The 16,787-nt window shown below is 44.2% G+C and overlaps 1 protein-coding gene across 2 annotated transcripts in view; it reads right to left on the bottom strand.

The window, feature by feature from the left end:
* Window positions 1-16,787, bottom strand: part of RGL1 (ral guanine nucleotide dissociation stimulator like 1) — a 215,119-nt gene that overhangs the window by 35,871 nt on the left and 162,461 nt on the right. For both annotated transcript variants that reach the window (XM_081113217.1, XM_081113218.1), the window contains 3 exons: window positions 7,292-7,476; window positions 3,998-4,122; window positions 2,145-2,360 (listed from right to left, as the gene is read on the bottom strand). In XM_081113217.1, the coding sequence (XP_080969343.1) occupies window positions 2,145-2,360; window positions 3,998-4,122; window positions 7,292-7,476 (526 nt within the window). The remainder of the gene's footprint in view (window positions 1-2,144; window positions 2,361-3,997; window positions 4,123-7,291; window positions 7,477-16,787) is intronic.

Genomic DNA, 16,787 nt, shown 5'->3' with positions numbered 1-16,787 from the left:
CCAAGGGTTTAAAGGAGCAGAAAAGGCATCTGGCTCCATTTCTAGAAAAGGAGGTATCCTTTCAGGAGATATGACACCAAAGTAAAAATGTAGCAGCGAGGCCTGTCCAAGAAAATATAGTCATATTTGGTCAGAAATTTTCTCTGCGTGTAAAATCATCAGTTTTCAAACACTCTCTCAGTAGAAATTGACTGTGATTATAATGCAGGAAAAGTAAAATAAATCTTGGCAGGAAACCAGTTGTGAGCTTCATTATTCTAAGTGAGCCCACACAAGTTCAAGGGACACAAGCGCTCAGTATGAGGAAACTGCTTCACCAAGAATAAGAACCCTTGGCTTTGAAATACCATGAAATCTGGAATATACTTCAAATTATTCCACTCGCATTTCTTATTACCACATAAATGCACAGTCTATATTTAATTTGGACCAAAAGCCATTGTTTGAGCCACACTGTTTTATATACAAATGCTGAATTCTTGCTATAAATTTGCTAAGCAGCTGAATGGATTAAAGGTAGACAGGCTATTTTCTTTTGAGACATGTAGAAGACTGCAAATGATATGGCATTTATGGCAAAAATACTTTATCATTCTAAGAAGACAAATCCTCTCGATCCCATGCTCTTGATCATGCTCTATCAAAAATTCTTTTTGTAGCTCTTACTTGTTGAGAAATAAGCTCAATTCAGAAAAGGAAAAATCAACATTGCATGAAATATTCTTTGTTTCTTACTTTTCTCATATACTAAAATGTCTGTGCTAACAGACCACCTAAAAACACAAAATAAGGCCAATTCTCTGGTGCAATGATGGCCCTGCTCTTTAATTCAAGACAACTAAAAAGAATGTGAAAAAGAGAGCATGTGAAAATTTAAGCATTATGCCCTATAGACCATGGCTTAATGGAAAATATATATATAGATAGATATAGAGACAGATAGATAGATAGATAGAAAGATAGATAGATAGATAGATAGATAGATAGATAGATAGATAGATATGGATAAAAAGCAAAATGTGTTTTTGTTGAGGGGTGATCCATATAGCCTAGAACACGAACTAATGAGATATTTACGTAATAATTATTTTTCAAAATTGTAAATTATATGGCTTTCACTGAGATAACTTCTTCCTAGAAAACAAAACAAAACAAAAAACTACCCAATCTTCAAATATCAAAAGTCCTAGCTATCATTCAAGCTACATGTAAATGTCACCCTATCCAGGAAGCCTTCCTTGATTGTTCCAGTCAGAGGGATTTCTCCTCTGTCCACTCCTGCAGCTCTTATCTCCCAGTGCTCTGCTCCTCCCCTGCCTGGGCTGAGATCACTCCAGCAATCTTAGCTTCCTTGCTTAACCTGTTACAGACAGACTCCTGTAAGACCAAATTAATTGTGCTTATCCCATCTATGTCCCCAAAATACATAAAACTGTAGCTTATACACAGAAGTTCGTGAAATATTTGGTGACCAACTGACTCAATACTGTTTGCCTTTTCTCAATGATGAGATAAGATCATGATAAGTGAAGGTCACATGGCATATACTAGTAAGCGGCTGATCCAAGAGACCAGGCTGACCTTAAGTGAAATGTAATTCAGGCCTACGAATAGATGCTGCCCCTCCAACGTCAGAGATAAGGCTCTCAGAAAAGCCCTGGATTAATGGGAAATCTGTGTATCTCAGTCCTTTAGAAAAAAGATTCAGGATTCTGAGAAGGTACTGGCTCTTCAAATCTGCTAAAGGTAGGATGCATGGGTAATCACTCTGGCTGAAGCACAGTCTGTTTGACACTTAGACTATCAGCTTATATTTACTGAACACAGGACAGAACCACATCTGTGACTACGAAGGAAAAAGCAGGCGGAATGTTTCAACGTGAAGGAGCAGCAGCGTGAGGCTCCAGGAGCAAAATGAAGCAAGCAAGGAAAAACAGGAAAAGGAGGAAAAGTAAATAAGCTCCCAAGTTAAGAAAGACAACTTTCTTACTTCCGCAGAACAATAACAATAACAAACTCAATGGGCCCTCACATGGAAAGGTCTTCCGATGGCCTTTCAACCAGATGGAAACCATTTAAACACAGGGATGAAGTAGAACCCGATATCGATGAAGCACAAAGAATATTTAAGAAGAGACAATTACGTGAGCAATGTTAATCCACTTCTCGATGATTCTGGCTCTCTGCTGGGTTTTGAGTTCTTTGCCCCCCAAGATGGTGCTGACCACGCATTTGGTGAGGGCATTAAATTGAGAGATGGTAGCGCGGATCGTAGGAGCCAAATGTTTGTTTTCCTTCTTATCCCTTTGAGACCAAATGCAGCCCAGGCAGTGGTGAGGCACTACTTTCTTGAACAGTTGCTAGAACAAAAGAGGAATTGACTTTAAGGACAACACAGACATTTCATGTGGCAAAGTACGTCATCTGGGTCATCTGTAAATTGCTATTTTTTTTCAATGGACAAATAACCCTTTTCTACTTGATTTGCCTCATGGTGTTCATCTCAATAGACAAAAGTGAATAATTAATCCATGAACTGGTCAGAAAAGCCCGCATGTTCTTTCTAAATCTGCTCAAGTGAAGAAACGAAACACAATGACCAAAAGAAAATCTAAATGCCCAAGATCATTTTAACTTTTCTGTCTTCGAAGGAAAGCCAAGTAAAAATCTATGCTTAAGATTATTTTTGACCTCTCACTTTGGAAGTTATATAAATGTCTAATTGCTATGCTGTACACCTGAAACTATAATAATATTGTATGTTGACTTTAATTAAAAAATTTAAAAGATTATTTTGACCTCAAATTCATATCCATGGTGCTTTCTGGGCACTCATGACCATGAATTATGGACTATTATGAATTATCACAATCGTTTGGGCTCTTCTGCACTTACCACTTTGGGGAAAGCAATAACAGTCAATAATTTATATGTATTATGAATTGTCTATAATACATATGAATGCTCAAAGACCACCTGAAAAGTGACCCACCAAAATACAATACATGCGACATTCATCGAGGTCACTATCTCACATTATTTATAACGAAGAAGGTAAGAAGCATATAAAGGGAAAAGCTATTCAACGTCAGTCACACACCAAAAGGGATAATGAGGGATTTGAAGCCTGGCTTGGAGGTCTTTGCCTAAAAGTCATAACCAATGACACTTCCCATCTTTCTCTTATGCTATCAAGAGGAACAATCACAAATTTGTTGAACAAATCAGATTATCATTTGCACAACAATTCAATATGAGATGTCCAGGGTTTATATGAAAAGTGCAAACACCAGGATTAACTTTACACAGATTATCTGTGTTTATTTGCGTGCTCTAGATGGAAACGGCAACTTTTGATGCTGCTTTTCCCAAAGCGGTAAATGCAGAAGAGCCCAGACGATCGTGATAATTCATAAGAGTCCTTTTTTCTTCCATGGGTATTTATCAGCTAAAATTGAGCTACGAAACGTGGCTGACGTAATCAAACATGTGCAGCTAAAAAAAAATATGCGAACTTCAAAGGTGCAAGAAGCACATGTGGAAATGAGCTGCCAGATAGAGTCACATGTGGATTCGGTGGATTTATGTGATCCTAACTTACACTTTGACCCTTTTACAATCCCCCAAATAAACAGTTCAGAACTTGAATTATTTATGAGCTTAAAGGGAGAGAAATGCCATGGGACAGGGCAGATTTTGTTTCACTAGGATTAAAATTCTTGTTTCCCTCTGTGTATTGAGTGCCAAGGAAAAAGCACCTTCACCCAGAACTGCAAGGAGAACTTAGGCCTGAATTATTCAGATGACTGACTCAAGTCACATTTTCTCCCTGCATTTACAGGCACAGCCTCGCAAGGATTTGAAAAGACTTAAATCACCTTGCCCCCTGCCCTCCCGGCCACCAGTACTGTCACCAACACGCCCCCCGCCACCGTCCACACCCCCCCCCTCCCCGGATGTTATGCAGAAGCACATCTGAAGCTCAGAGAAGACTTACTGCATCCATATAGGTCAGCTGCTCAGCCACAAGATCCTCTGAGAAGCACGTGAATTCTGCAGACCCTCCGGCCTCCGGTTCCTCTTCCTCTTCCAGGCTGCAGGAGATGGTGTTGGCAAACCCATCTGTTGACAGATGTTGAGAAAGTTAGTTAGTTGGGGCGACTGTATATGACCTTGTTTATGGAGTCCAACTGAACATCTTTCTCTTAGGAAGGAAAGGGTGAATCCTTCAGTAAACCCATAGGGAGAGAAGAGCAAGCACAATATATCTGAGTGGAATGAATGGAGGGCTTCGCCATCTCTGCTTGTTCTTTGATTCTTTATCAAGTTTAGAGGCCTCTGCCTTTGACTAACCCCTGCCTGGTTCCTGGGCCACGGATTGAGCCGGGTTAGGCAAAGTCTAGAGAGAAGCAAAGCTGGGCTACACTGAGGTGCTTACCCTCATCCTGGGCTCCCTCAAACCCTCTGGTCAGCTCAAGGACTAACCCAACTACTTCCTGAATTCCCAATATGACATTCTTAGTTATTAGGCCATTTATGACCAGAAGCCTAGAAGGACTGGATGTGAAGGCAGGTCAGGCTTTGGGGAGTAAAATGGGCCAATTTGGTGTCAGAAATGCTGATAAAGTCCTCAGAAGCCTCAACAAGGCCTCAGATTTCTCAAAATGCTTGGAGTAGCTTTCAGCTTCCACCTCAAGTTAAATTTGCATGACAAATATTTTTAAACTAAATTCAGCCCTGGCTGGGTGGTCCAGTTGGTTGGAGCATTGTCCTGTACACCAAACAGCTGTGGGTTTGATCCCGGGACAGGGCACATAAAACAGGTTGTAGGTTCGATCCCCTATCAGGGCACAAACAGGGGGTGACTGATCAATGTTTCTCTTTCTCCCTTCCCCTTTCTCTAAAAATCAATAAACACATATCCTCCAGCGAGGATTTAAACACAAACACGGAAAAACAACTAAATTCACATTGAGCCTTATTACAGGTGAGATCATCACTCAGCACATCATGGAGGGCACAGGCTGAGTGCGTAAACGTCACGGCAATCACTGCCTAGGACTGCAAATCCCACCTGGAGGACTCGGCACACGCATGGAGCAGGACCTCCGGGGTCCATGCTGCAGAGGGAGCAGGATGAAGCCTAACCAGCCCCCCCCACCCCCACCTTCCCTGGAACCTTTTCCTAGTTCCCGGCTGATTCCCCATCTCATCCTCTTCACACTCCTGCTGTCCTCTCTTTTCAATCTGTTCTCAAGTGAAAATACCCAGAGCTCTATTCCGTTACCTCTTAGCAGAAACGTAATGTGTCACTCCTCCCCCAAAGGTTTACATTTTAAGCCTTTCCTTGCTTTCTTTGTAGAATAAAAGACTTCTAGGCCCCGTGGATCAAGCCGCGGTGGCCTTTTCTTAGTTTCCTCAGGGGAAAGGGGTGCTGAGATTGAACCCTGCATCGCTTCCCTTATCGAGGTGCCAGCTCTGATGACAGGTATGCGGTTTAAGGCCACCCCTCTCCCCAGAGTTGAAGGCACTGATGCGAGTGGGGATGGGTTATGCGTGGAGAAAGTAGAAGGGGGTCACTGCCTGTTCCGGAGCCTGGGACACACACAGGCACGAGCTAAAGAAAGCTGAAACCCCGCGGTTCTACCGCTCGGCTTGCACACAGCCCTGGCGCTCTCTCACTCTGTGGAGGAAGAAGACATTTGAAATCCCGAACCCTCTTGCTAGCTACTATGTAAGTCTGTCTCCACCACTGCAACGCAGAGGCCGACCCACTTCCGCCAAGCGGTGTTCCTTCTCATTCACCCAACACTCCCAGGGGGCTGCCATGGGCCTTGGATGCTGCGGAGACGACATGGTCCTTTCTCTCCGGGCCCAGACCACAGTGCTTGCTTCCAGCAGAGGCGAAACACGCCTAGGAGAGGTTGTTGCTTTTGCCGGAATGAAATTGGGTAAAAGACGCGCATGGGAACCAAGCTGCTAAAACTCCTTCTCAGTAATGGCTCCTGTACTTAAACATCAGTTTCGAGCTTTCTTGATAAAAAAAAAAAAAAATGTCCAAACTTAGAAAGAAGTCATTCTGGGCTATTGCAAGCCTTCCCAAAGCCTGCCAGTGAGCTCTGCCTTCAGTCCCCTGGTAGGAACAATGAACGACTGGTCCCACCGGTTCCCCAATTAGGCCCGGAGCCAGGGGCAGCCCCAGGGAGAGCTGGGCTCTAACCCAGCCTTTCCACTGCGCACAAAGCAGGCCACAAAGGCAGGCGGGGAGGCCCTGAGGTCCAGGCTGGAGGAGCACCGCTGGCATTCAAACATTCCTGGCAGATGAAGTCATCTGAGATAGGAGCGCTTGGCAGGCAGCTTCCAATGATGCAATTGTGCTTCCCCCTCGCTGGTCCTCCATAGCAGAAAAAGTTTTGCAGGTACCGTTTGGGATTTAAGGGTATTTTCTTTGGCGCTGAGGCCGCGTCCCTTATCGGTGTGGCGGAACTGTTTCCTTTACCCACTGAGGAAATCGGGCGTCACTTCTGGGACATGCCTGTCAGGAGTTCCAAGTGGGTCAGGCGTCATGGCAACCAGCGCCTGGCAGGCCGGTGGGGGTGAAAACATCACGCTGAAAGCCCGTCCTAATCTCTCTCTGGCTTTCTGCAACGCCTGATAGTTCCAGGACTTGCGGTGGTGGCTCTTCCTTTGTCCTTGAAAACAAGCAGTCAATTCTTCAAATAGGAAAAAACAGCCACGGAAACTCCCGCCGGTGAGGCCTTTGGAGACTCGGAATGACGGGAATCTGCCCTGGCAGGGGGCAGATGAACTACAGCGATGCTTTTCGGGGAAGGAGAAACACCTCTTCCAGCTTTTGGGAGGGCAGGGGCAGAACTGGATGCCGTTCTTGGCCTGTGAACGGGGGCTGTTGTGTGGGATGAGTTTCCATTGGATAGGACGAGGAGCCATTGGGCAGATAATAAAGAGCAAATTCAGGTTCAGCACAATAACAGAAGATCATCCTCTTTATGATGTTAGAAGAAACCCTAGAAAATTACTTCGCTTCTGAGTCCAGTTCCTCCCCTGTAAAACGAGGGCGCCAGACTCGGTGGTCTTGAGAAGCCCTTTGCTCTAAAACTCTAGGGCTCTGGAATTAGGCCTTGGATGACCTTGAGATTTCACCCACCACCAATCCCCCAGCAGCTTGTCCCTCAGAGGGAAGCCACGGTCTCCTAGTCAACAAGGGGAGGGAGCACATTTCCTCAACGTGGTGGTTACAGAATCAGAACCCTAGGACCAAACCAGTACTCACTGTCCGCTTCCACCTCCTGCTTGTGAAACTGCTCAAGAAGGTTCTGTGCTCTTCTCTCTGGGTCAGAGCCTGGCATCATGCGTTTGAGATAGCCCAGCAGTTTCTGTAAGCAAGGGAAGTGAGGGGGCTCTCGGAAGTCCTCTCCACATTGGTCAAGCCAGGCCCGCAGGATAGAGGCGATTGCACTGGAAAAGAGAAATGGGGAGTCACTGCACCTGGCTGGTTGTGGGGACTCAAAACGGGCCCTGGACACCAGGACCAGCCTGGGCATACCCCAGGAAAACATGGGCAGGCGGTCAACAGAGCCTGTGTTATCGTCGGAATTCGCTAGTTAATATTAATAAAGGGAAGAAAGCAAAGGGAAGTCAGACATTGAGAGCAAGGCACTGGGCAGCTTCACCCCAGAGCTACAGCTTCGCACAGCATGGTTCCTCCAAGGGGATTAACGCCCCTCCGTCCCCCCATCAGGTACTGGGTTGTTGGGGGAAGCAGGGAGATACAGGGACAAGTGCAGTAGAAGCCCGGGTGGCACAGGGGAGGTGCTTGCCTGTCAGTCTAGCCTGGAGAACAATGGATTGGCTAGGGGGTGGAACCTTGGAGAGTTAATTGGTCAAGCTCCTGGTTAAAACCCCAGACAAAGGAGCTCTCTTGCTCCTTGACCCAGACTTGCCTGTGTGTTTGCATTCTCTGTCCATAACCATGTGGCCTTAAGCAGCCCCATGGCCCATGGCCATGCAGACCCCACACACAATGGACTGCAGCTGGGAACACAAGCTAAGCTAGCCAGGTGCTGGACTGGACTGGACTTTATTATGGAGCAGAAATTCTGGGCAGTGGCCTTAATTCTGTCCCTGCTGAAGACAATGCTGGATGTTTTCCATGGTGGGGCAGACAGAGATGGGACCTTGGAGGGGGAACCCCCTTCGTTTTACATCATCAATAAAGCTGACCATGAAACCCCATTCTCCCGTGGGTGCCTCAAGAAATTCATTCCTCAAGGCACCCCAAGATCTCCACTTCCTCCGGTAACAAAGCAATGCCAATTAAATTAAAGCACTTGAAAACAAGCTGACTATATTTTATTATTTTAAGGAGCAGGGTAAAGGCTGATAAAAATTTTTTTAAAGGACTATAATCCTTAGAAAAATCCATACAGGGCAGAAAAAGACATGCAGAAGAAGATTTAATGAGTCTTGAAGCAACTTCAAAGCAGTCTGTGCACAAGGAGACTAAGTGTTGCCAATCCTGGATTCACTCAAATCAGAGATCACAAAAGCTACAGCCCCAGCATTTCAGGAATTAACTGACAGTAGGCTAGAAATCCGACTGATAAAAGGGTAAGTGCATAACTTTAATTTTACAAAGATCACCAAGGTTTCAACATAAGAACCAAAAATGTCTTTACAAAGTTATCCTTTTCCTTCTCAAATTACAAGAGAAGAATCTGCTTCGAGTGGGAGACATAGTATGACTAGAGAAGTTAGGTTGTGAACGGTGAAGATAAACTTGGCAAGCAGAGCCATTGAGAAGGTGATTTCCTTTGATGGCTTAGCATAGCAGTTCTCAACCTTCCTAATGCTGCGACCCTTTAATACAGTTCCTCATGTTGTGGTCACCCCCAACAATACAATTATTTTCGTTGCTACTTCATAACTGTAATTTTGCTACTGTTATGAACTGTAATGTAAATATCTGATATGCAGGATGTATTTTCATTGTTACAAATTGAACATAATTAAAGCATAGTGATTAATCACAAAACAATATGTAATTATATATGTGTTTTCCGATGGTCTTAGGCGAGCCCTGTGAAAGGGTCCTTGAACCCCCAAAGGGGTCGCAACCCACAGGTTGAGAACCGCTGTTGACTCCTACAGAACAGTTCTGCACTTCTAAAGGATGGGTGAATTAATTTAATTACTACCACGGTCAGCTAATACTTCTTAATATTTCAGTGAGAGAATGCTCTTCCAATGACACTGATGGAAAAATAGGTGTAGAGGGCTAATAATTCACATAATACAATAAAAATAAAAAAACAGCATCCAGCCCTGGCCAGTGGATCTCAATGGTTACAGCATCAACCCATGCAGCAAACGGTCCTGGGTTTGATCCCCAGCTTCTGTGGGGGCTCCTGCAGGAGGCACCCAATCCATCCAATCGATGTGTCTCTCCACACAATGTTTCCCTCCCTCCCTCCCTTCCACTCACTCCAAAAAAGCAATGGGAAAAATATCCTCGGGAGAGGATTAACAAAATTAAAATTAAAAGATAAACAGCATCCAGCTAAGAACAAGACCAGTAACTCAATGGCCCCAGTGACCCCTCAGAGCTTCATAAGATTAAAAAAAAAAAAAAAAAACACCAGGCAGAAATCCAAAATTACCAGTAAAAAGGCATTACTCCTTTACCCCCATACTTGTTATCCTTAAAATTATAAAACTGATTATTTGTAGACAAAAATGAATATTGCAAATGTGTATAAACTAAAACAGCAAAACATCTACTCCCCCTTCACTCTAATCCCATTCCCGTGAATTTCTGTTAACAGTTTGGAGTACATTCTTTTAGACTTTTCTATGGATATGGATAAGTTTGAATAGCTAGAATATGTATACGTAACCCAACATGGCTTTTCCCCACAGATTAGTATGTTACAGACACCACTGCACTCACTACCTCTAGATGTCCCGTTTTTCAGGGCTGCGTAATGTTCCCTGCACGGAGGCAACATAATTAATAACATCAGTATTCTCCCACTAGCATGCAAGTGCTGAGGCTATTTTCAGGTCCCCACAATTACAAACAGCTACAAAGCGTGCATCCTTGCTTCCCTCTGTGTGTGCGTGTGTATTTCTATAGGGCGCACTCTAAAGGAATTACGTCCAGGGAGAGATGTAGCCCCAGAAGGAAAGGGAGAAGGACTTAGTCCAGATTGGACGGGTCTTCAAGTGCAAAATGTGTCCCCCTCGGCCTCCTGTTTTAAATCAGCTCTGGTAGCCTACTCATTGTACCCTCTGGGACAGTGCAGTCCCGCAGCTCAGCCTAAGAGGGCTTTGAAAGTTCACTACCAACCCAGACAGTGAATCAGCTGGAGAAAGCATTTTCATACAAAAGAGAAACGAAAGGAAGGAGGGGGAAGGAAGAGAAGGAGGGAAAGACATACACACACAGCGTGATGCAGCACGAAGCGACCCTGCCTCCTATCAGCAGCGGCCTATCCACATGCCAGGACGGGAGGCCTCCTGGAAAGGCTGGACCAGGGCCCAAGCTCCCAGCAGCTCTGTGCCTGCCCGTTCTGAGAAGAAACTTTCTGTTCTTGATGGACGGACAAGCAGATAAAATGTGCAACTTGTAAGGTTTCAAAAAGGAAAGCCACATCACAGTCATGAGCTACCCCAGGGTTAGTGGCCAGTGGCTTTTCTGTCTTCCCATCCTTGGTTCAGCTCCTGAGCCCTAACTACAAACTCACAGGAAAGTGTGCCTGTTAAACCAGGGAAGCCACTGGGCTCTGGACACAGAACAAGAGAGGACACTGGGGAAGGAACGCCTGTGCCCTCAGGGAGGTGGGCAGGTCACGGAACTCCGCTGCCCGATCTGGAGCAGAGACCTGGTCATACCTGCTTTCCTCTACCTGGCCGTGGCCACGCAGGATTCCAGATGACATGATATCAGTAAGGACACTGGGAGCTATCGGGGGCGGCGGGGAGAAGGCAGTCCTAAAACTACTCGCCACAAGCCACGAAAGGAAGGTACTGAAAAAGGTAAAATGGCTCAGTGAAGTCAGCACTCATGGAAATCAACAGAAAGAATTTGCCGCCTGTCCCAGAAAGAATGACAAACATACAAACCATGCTACCAATGCGGCTCCAGGCTCCATGAACAAACCCACCCACACCCACACCCCTGGGGCAGCCTCCTCAGGACTTATCACCTGGGGCACATCAGGCAGCGATACAAATTGCAGGACATGACTCTTAAATGACTGGTGGAAATTGAAAGAGGAATTTCTGAAACCAAATGGAGAGATTAAGACTGTGACATAATCTAAACTCAGAAGGGACAAAAGCCACTACATGGCTTCTTTTCCAAAGCCACCTTTGGTGGGTCACAGAACAAAACTCCCCAGTCCCAAGGGGGCACGTACATCTGAGTAAGCACGCTGGGTATGTGCCAGGGGCAGGGGGCCAAACTCGAGCGCTGAAGGGACAACAGGACTGCTTTTTCTGCCTCAAGCATTCTTGGCAACGTGCAAACCGTTGGCAGTACGTGAACGTTTTCTAACTGACTGCAAATTTCTGTAGAAGGAAGACGCTCATACGTCAATGTGTGCAACTGACTGATGCTGTTCTGAGAACTTCCTTCTAAGAAACAGACCTCTGGGGAGAATTAACTCACAAATTAAAGAGATACTTATGAGTGATCCTTGTTTTCCATATTCACAAAAACTAGTTATGCGATGAGTGTGTCACAACAGCAGAGCCTTAGGGTCCCACTGAAGGATTTAACTTCAGAAAGATCTAATCTAACTAGGGCTTCAGGAGGACTTCCCTGAGGATATAATGTTAAAGCTCAGATAGTAAAGATAAGGAAGGGTGAAGACTGGGACAGCAGCTAAGCAAGGGCCCTGAGGTGAGAGAGAGCAAAATATTCTGAAGGGACATAAAAGAACAGAAACAGAGGAGAGGGCCCAGCTGGCATGGCTCAGTGGTTGAGCATCGACCTATGAACCGGAGGTCATGGTTCGATTCCCAGTCAGGGCACATGCCTGGCTTGATCCCCAGTAGGAGGAGTGCAGGAGGCAGCTGATCAGTGATTCTTTCTCATCATTGATCTTTCTTTCTTTCTTTCTTTCTTTCTCTCTCTCTCCCTTCCTCTCTGAAATCAATAAAAGTATTTTTTTAAAAAAGAAATAGAGGGGAAGTATGAATCACAATGAGATTTGCTATACTTATTTGATTTCTTAGCCAAACAGACATCAATCACATTTAGTAATTGATGGTTGGAAGCTAAGAGATGACTTAGCTGAGCGTTGCAAGGAAATAGTACAAAATTTTAGCCACATCCAGGGGTCTTCACTGCAGAGTAATGGAGCTGAGGTGAGCATTTAGGCTGCTACTATGCCCAAACCATAGATTTTTAATGCATAGAGATTATTTTTAGGTAAATGTGTTAAATCATATTAAAAAGCCCATCAGTAGTAAAATACTCTAAAATTGGTAAAATGTTTAATAAAAACTTTTTTAGAAATGAAGTCATCTCTCTCATGATTTGTATGTAACCTCCAAGCCAAGAAATGGGATTACCACACAAAAGGAATAACTGTCTATTTAGAGCTCTTTTCTCTCCCCAGAAATCTGTTTAAGATAATAATTTATTGTTACTTAATCATCAGCAGAAGATAAGACATGAAACTATTTTTCAAAAGCAGCACAATGTTTTTCTCTTTTAGGACATTCTCCCAGAACCAGACCTTTTCCTAATGTTGATAGCGAAGCGGTAAGAAGATCTACAGGGCATGCGACCCTGCCAAGCCCTGAGGGTGGGAGCCAATGCCCTTGGCCCGCCAGGGGAAAAGAGCAACGTAGCCTTGAGACGGACTCTGAGTGGGACCTTCCGCCTGTTCTCCTAGTCACGGAACAGCCTTCGGGTCTCGGGGGCGTCGCCAGAGAGAGGCTGCCTCTGAGACCCCAGCTGGATAGTTTTCTGATGAGAAAGAACAAGGGAAGGGACAGAGATTTTATTTCTTTTTTCTTTTTTTTCTGAAAAAGCCTGGAGTGGATGGAAACATTATTATCTGAACTTGTCAAGGTCGTTTGGCAACGCCTTCTTGTACTTTCCATGGTTCATTTTGGTACTGGTGGTGAGTCGGGATTAGAATACTGGGAAGGAAAGTGAAAGAGGAATTAAGAGAGGCCCCGGAGAAATAAATGCAAACAGAGCCAGAGGGAGAGCTAAGCACCAGAAGGCAAGTACAGGGTGCAAAGCCAGTGAGGGGCTGGGGGCAGCTGAAGAAGAGACAAAGTTCCAGGGCAAGAAGAAGGGAGACGAGGGTGGTGATGGGAAGGACATGCGGAAATACCAGTAAGTAGAGTGGAAAGGGCGGAGAAGAGGAGGAGGTGAGCCCAAAGCCAGCTACCCAAAGTCAAGGGTGTTTACCCACCTGTCGTTCATTCCCAAACTACATGTGCAGGCCCTGGCATCTGGAGGCAAATTTACAGAAACTGAAGAAAATTGCTGTGCATAGACTTAACCCCATATCACCAAACCCTATGCACTGTGTCAGTGAGTGACTGCATTCCACTAGGAAAGGAAGAAAGCTAACCGGGCTCCCAATGCCCACTTTTCATGAGCAGCTAAGCACAGCTAAGTCTCTGGAGTGAGACTGGCTGGAATCCTGGTTCCAAGGCTTACTAGCTGTAACCTAACTAACCTGTGTCTCAGCTTCCTAATGTGTAAAATGGGATAATAACAGATCCCTCCTCACAGAGTTGTTGTGAGGCCTAGAAGATACAATACATGTGAAGTGTTTAGACTAGTCCCTAGGACATAGTGAGTACTCAAAAAATATTAGCTATATGTATTACTTTAAACAAGAAGTGAAGTCTGTAAGACTAGGACTAGAGGCCAAAGGAACTGCACACATGCACCACACTGTAGTTGATGAAAGCTGCTTCCTACTGCATGAGTTAACAACTCTGATACTGCTGGGTATGTATACTGGGATTTGAACAGTTAAATAAATGAATGGCAGATGGGAGAAGCCAGCTTTCTCACTGTTGGAGAGGGAATTTACAAATAAGCAAGGGGAGGAAGCTAGAATAAGCCATGTGGTCATGGACTAGAGTCGGAGACATGAGTAAGAGCTCATGTTTAACAGAATATGGATGCTGATGGCTGCACACAGAAATATTGATAATATGTGTATTTACGTAATTAGTACACACATATATTCCCTAGCCCTCTCAGCTGCGAGGGCCTAAAACAAGTGACACCCTAGTAGCAATGAGCACACAGAGCACCCAGATTGTGGTTTCTTATTTCTTTTTTTTTTAAGACTTTTTTATTGATTCTCAGAGAGAGAGGAAGGGAGGAGATAGAGAGAAACATCAATGTGAGAGTGAGACATTGATCGACTGCCTCCTGCACACCCCCTACCAGGAACTGAGCCTGCAACCCGGGCATGGGACCATGGATTCAAACTGGCAACCAGTTGCTTTGACCATGCCCAACCAACTGAGCCACACCAGCCAGGGCCAGATCATGGCTTCTAATACCAGTCTCCAATCAAAGCAACTAGGTCTCCTTGAAGAAATGGCTAATTCCAGGCCTGGGATAGAAAAAATATAAGATGAGCCTAGAGCATATTGCAGTGCCATAAAGGAAAGAAGGACTCAAAAAGACATGAAATAGCTTTCATGAAGCCCAGCAAAATAACAGAGTAAAGGAACCCACAACGACAGGAGCATTTCAAAGCAAAACAGGAGTCAACCAAAGACCTCTTGCGACCGGTTTGACATGCTTATCTAAGAGCTAAAGCTGGAACAATCTGAGCTACAAAATGAATAAAGCAGCATTGTATTATAACCCAAATATAAAATAAATATCTATGAGTCCACACAGATTTAAATAAATGATTGAATAAATTAATAAATGGGGAAGACAAACCTCCCATGCAGAAGTTTTCCGAATAAATTATACACTGTGCCCTAAAAGAGGAAGTACAACTCCTACTCTTTAAATGTGGGTTGTGCACAGTGGCTTCCTTCCAAACCATATAGTATGGAAAGGACGGGAAAAAGAAGATGTTTTCCGTAGAGAAATTTGAAAAATACTACTTCAACCAGGTGATCAAGGCCAAAATCAGCAGTCATAAATCATGCTGATAGCCCCGTGGCCACACCGATCTCCAGTGGCATGGCGAATTGTAATCTGACGTATGCCTGCAGGAAGAAGAGAGCTGGAATATTTGTAAAAAGCAATATGATACTCCCCATGCTTTATTTAAGTATTGTGTCAAAATACACAGAACTTGTTTTTGAAACTCTTAAAAAAAAAAAAAAAGTCATGCTGATAGCCTGTATGCTTGATATCTTGTGATGAGAACAGCATTTTATCTCTGTTATTTCTTTCAAAGCCTCATAAACTCAGTCTAGTTATGAGAAAATTGTCAATCTAAGAGTGATAACAAGAAAACAAAGAGGCACCCTATAATCCACTTGACCAGTGCTTATCAGGACCATTAGGTCATCAAAAACAAGAAAGGCTGAGAAACTATCAGGGCCAAGAAGAACCTAGGGCAGTGATGGCGACCCTATAACACGCATGTCAGAGGTGACACGCAAACTCATTTTTTTGGTTGATTTTTCTTTGTTAAATGGCACTTAAATATATAAAATAAATATCAAAAATATAAGTCTTTGTTGTACTATGGTTGCAAATATCAAAAAATGTCTATATGTGACACGGCACCAGAGTTCAGTTAGGGTTTTTCAAAATGCTGACACGCCGAGCTCAAAAGGTTCGCCATCACTGGCCTAGGGAGACATGACGACTAAATGTAATGTGGTGTCTGGGTGGGATCTGGGAACAGGAAAAGGACAGTCGGTAAAAAGTAAGGAAATCTGAATCAAATATGGGCTGTAGCTAATCGTGTGTCAATATTGGTTCACTTATTATAATAAACAAACTATACTGACGTAAGAACAACAGGGGAAACTGTCAGGGAGGCATATGGGAACAGTGCTATCTGCCCAAATTTTATATAAATCTGTTGTAAAAAACAACAACAACGTCTTAATTTTAAAAAATGGATGAACAAGAGGGTCCAACCTACGTACTTACGAGAAATATTCCCATTTTCACCACAGGGAAAGAAGTAGAGGCCACAGAGCATAGAGGTTAAGGCCTGGGTTATATCCCAGATCTTTCACTTATTCACTGTATGACCTTCGACGTATGTGCTCCTTACACTCTCTATATCTCAGACTCCTCGTCTGTAAAATGGGACTATTAATATATACATAGAGTTATGATGGGACTATTAAAGGATATACAGAACTTAACAGAGCGACTATTCCTACTAAATAGCCTATGAACTCTAGCTATTATTATTAGAAAGGGATAGTGCCAACTCACCAAAATTATTTTTCTGGGATCTCAATAATTCACTATTCTCCACTTCTGCACAGTCTGAGAAGGGAGTTTTTATGTTGTGTATAGGCCTCTAATGAAAAACTTGCTGAGGCCTTCTATAATTTTCACATTAGAATGGAATTTCCATTGGCAATGACAGATGCTACCGGCACCAGGAACAGGAAGCAGGCACTCGGACTGATGGCCTGACCAACCTGGGCTTCCTTCTTTTTTCCTCACATCCTGCAACCCATCTCCTCCCCAGGAAACAAGCCTAACTTCCACATTCCTAACAGCGGTTTGGAGTCCTTTCTCAGGGTGTCCACTCAATAATGAAGCCCAGCAAAATGACAGAGAGGAA

Source organism: Myotis nattereri (genome assembly GCF_964212035.1).
Source record: "Myotis nattereri genome assembly, chromosome: 18".
Classification (NCBI taxonomy): Eukaryota; Metazoa; Chordata; class Mammalia; order Chiroptera; family Vespertilionidae; genus Myotis; species Myotis nattereri.
Note: the sequence above shows the minus strand (reverse complement) of the source record. Positions and strands in the feature narration are given on the sequence as shown.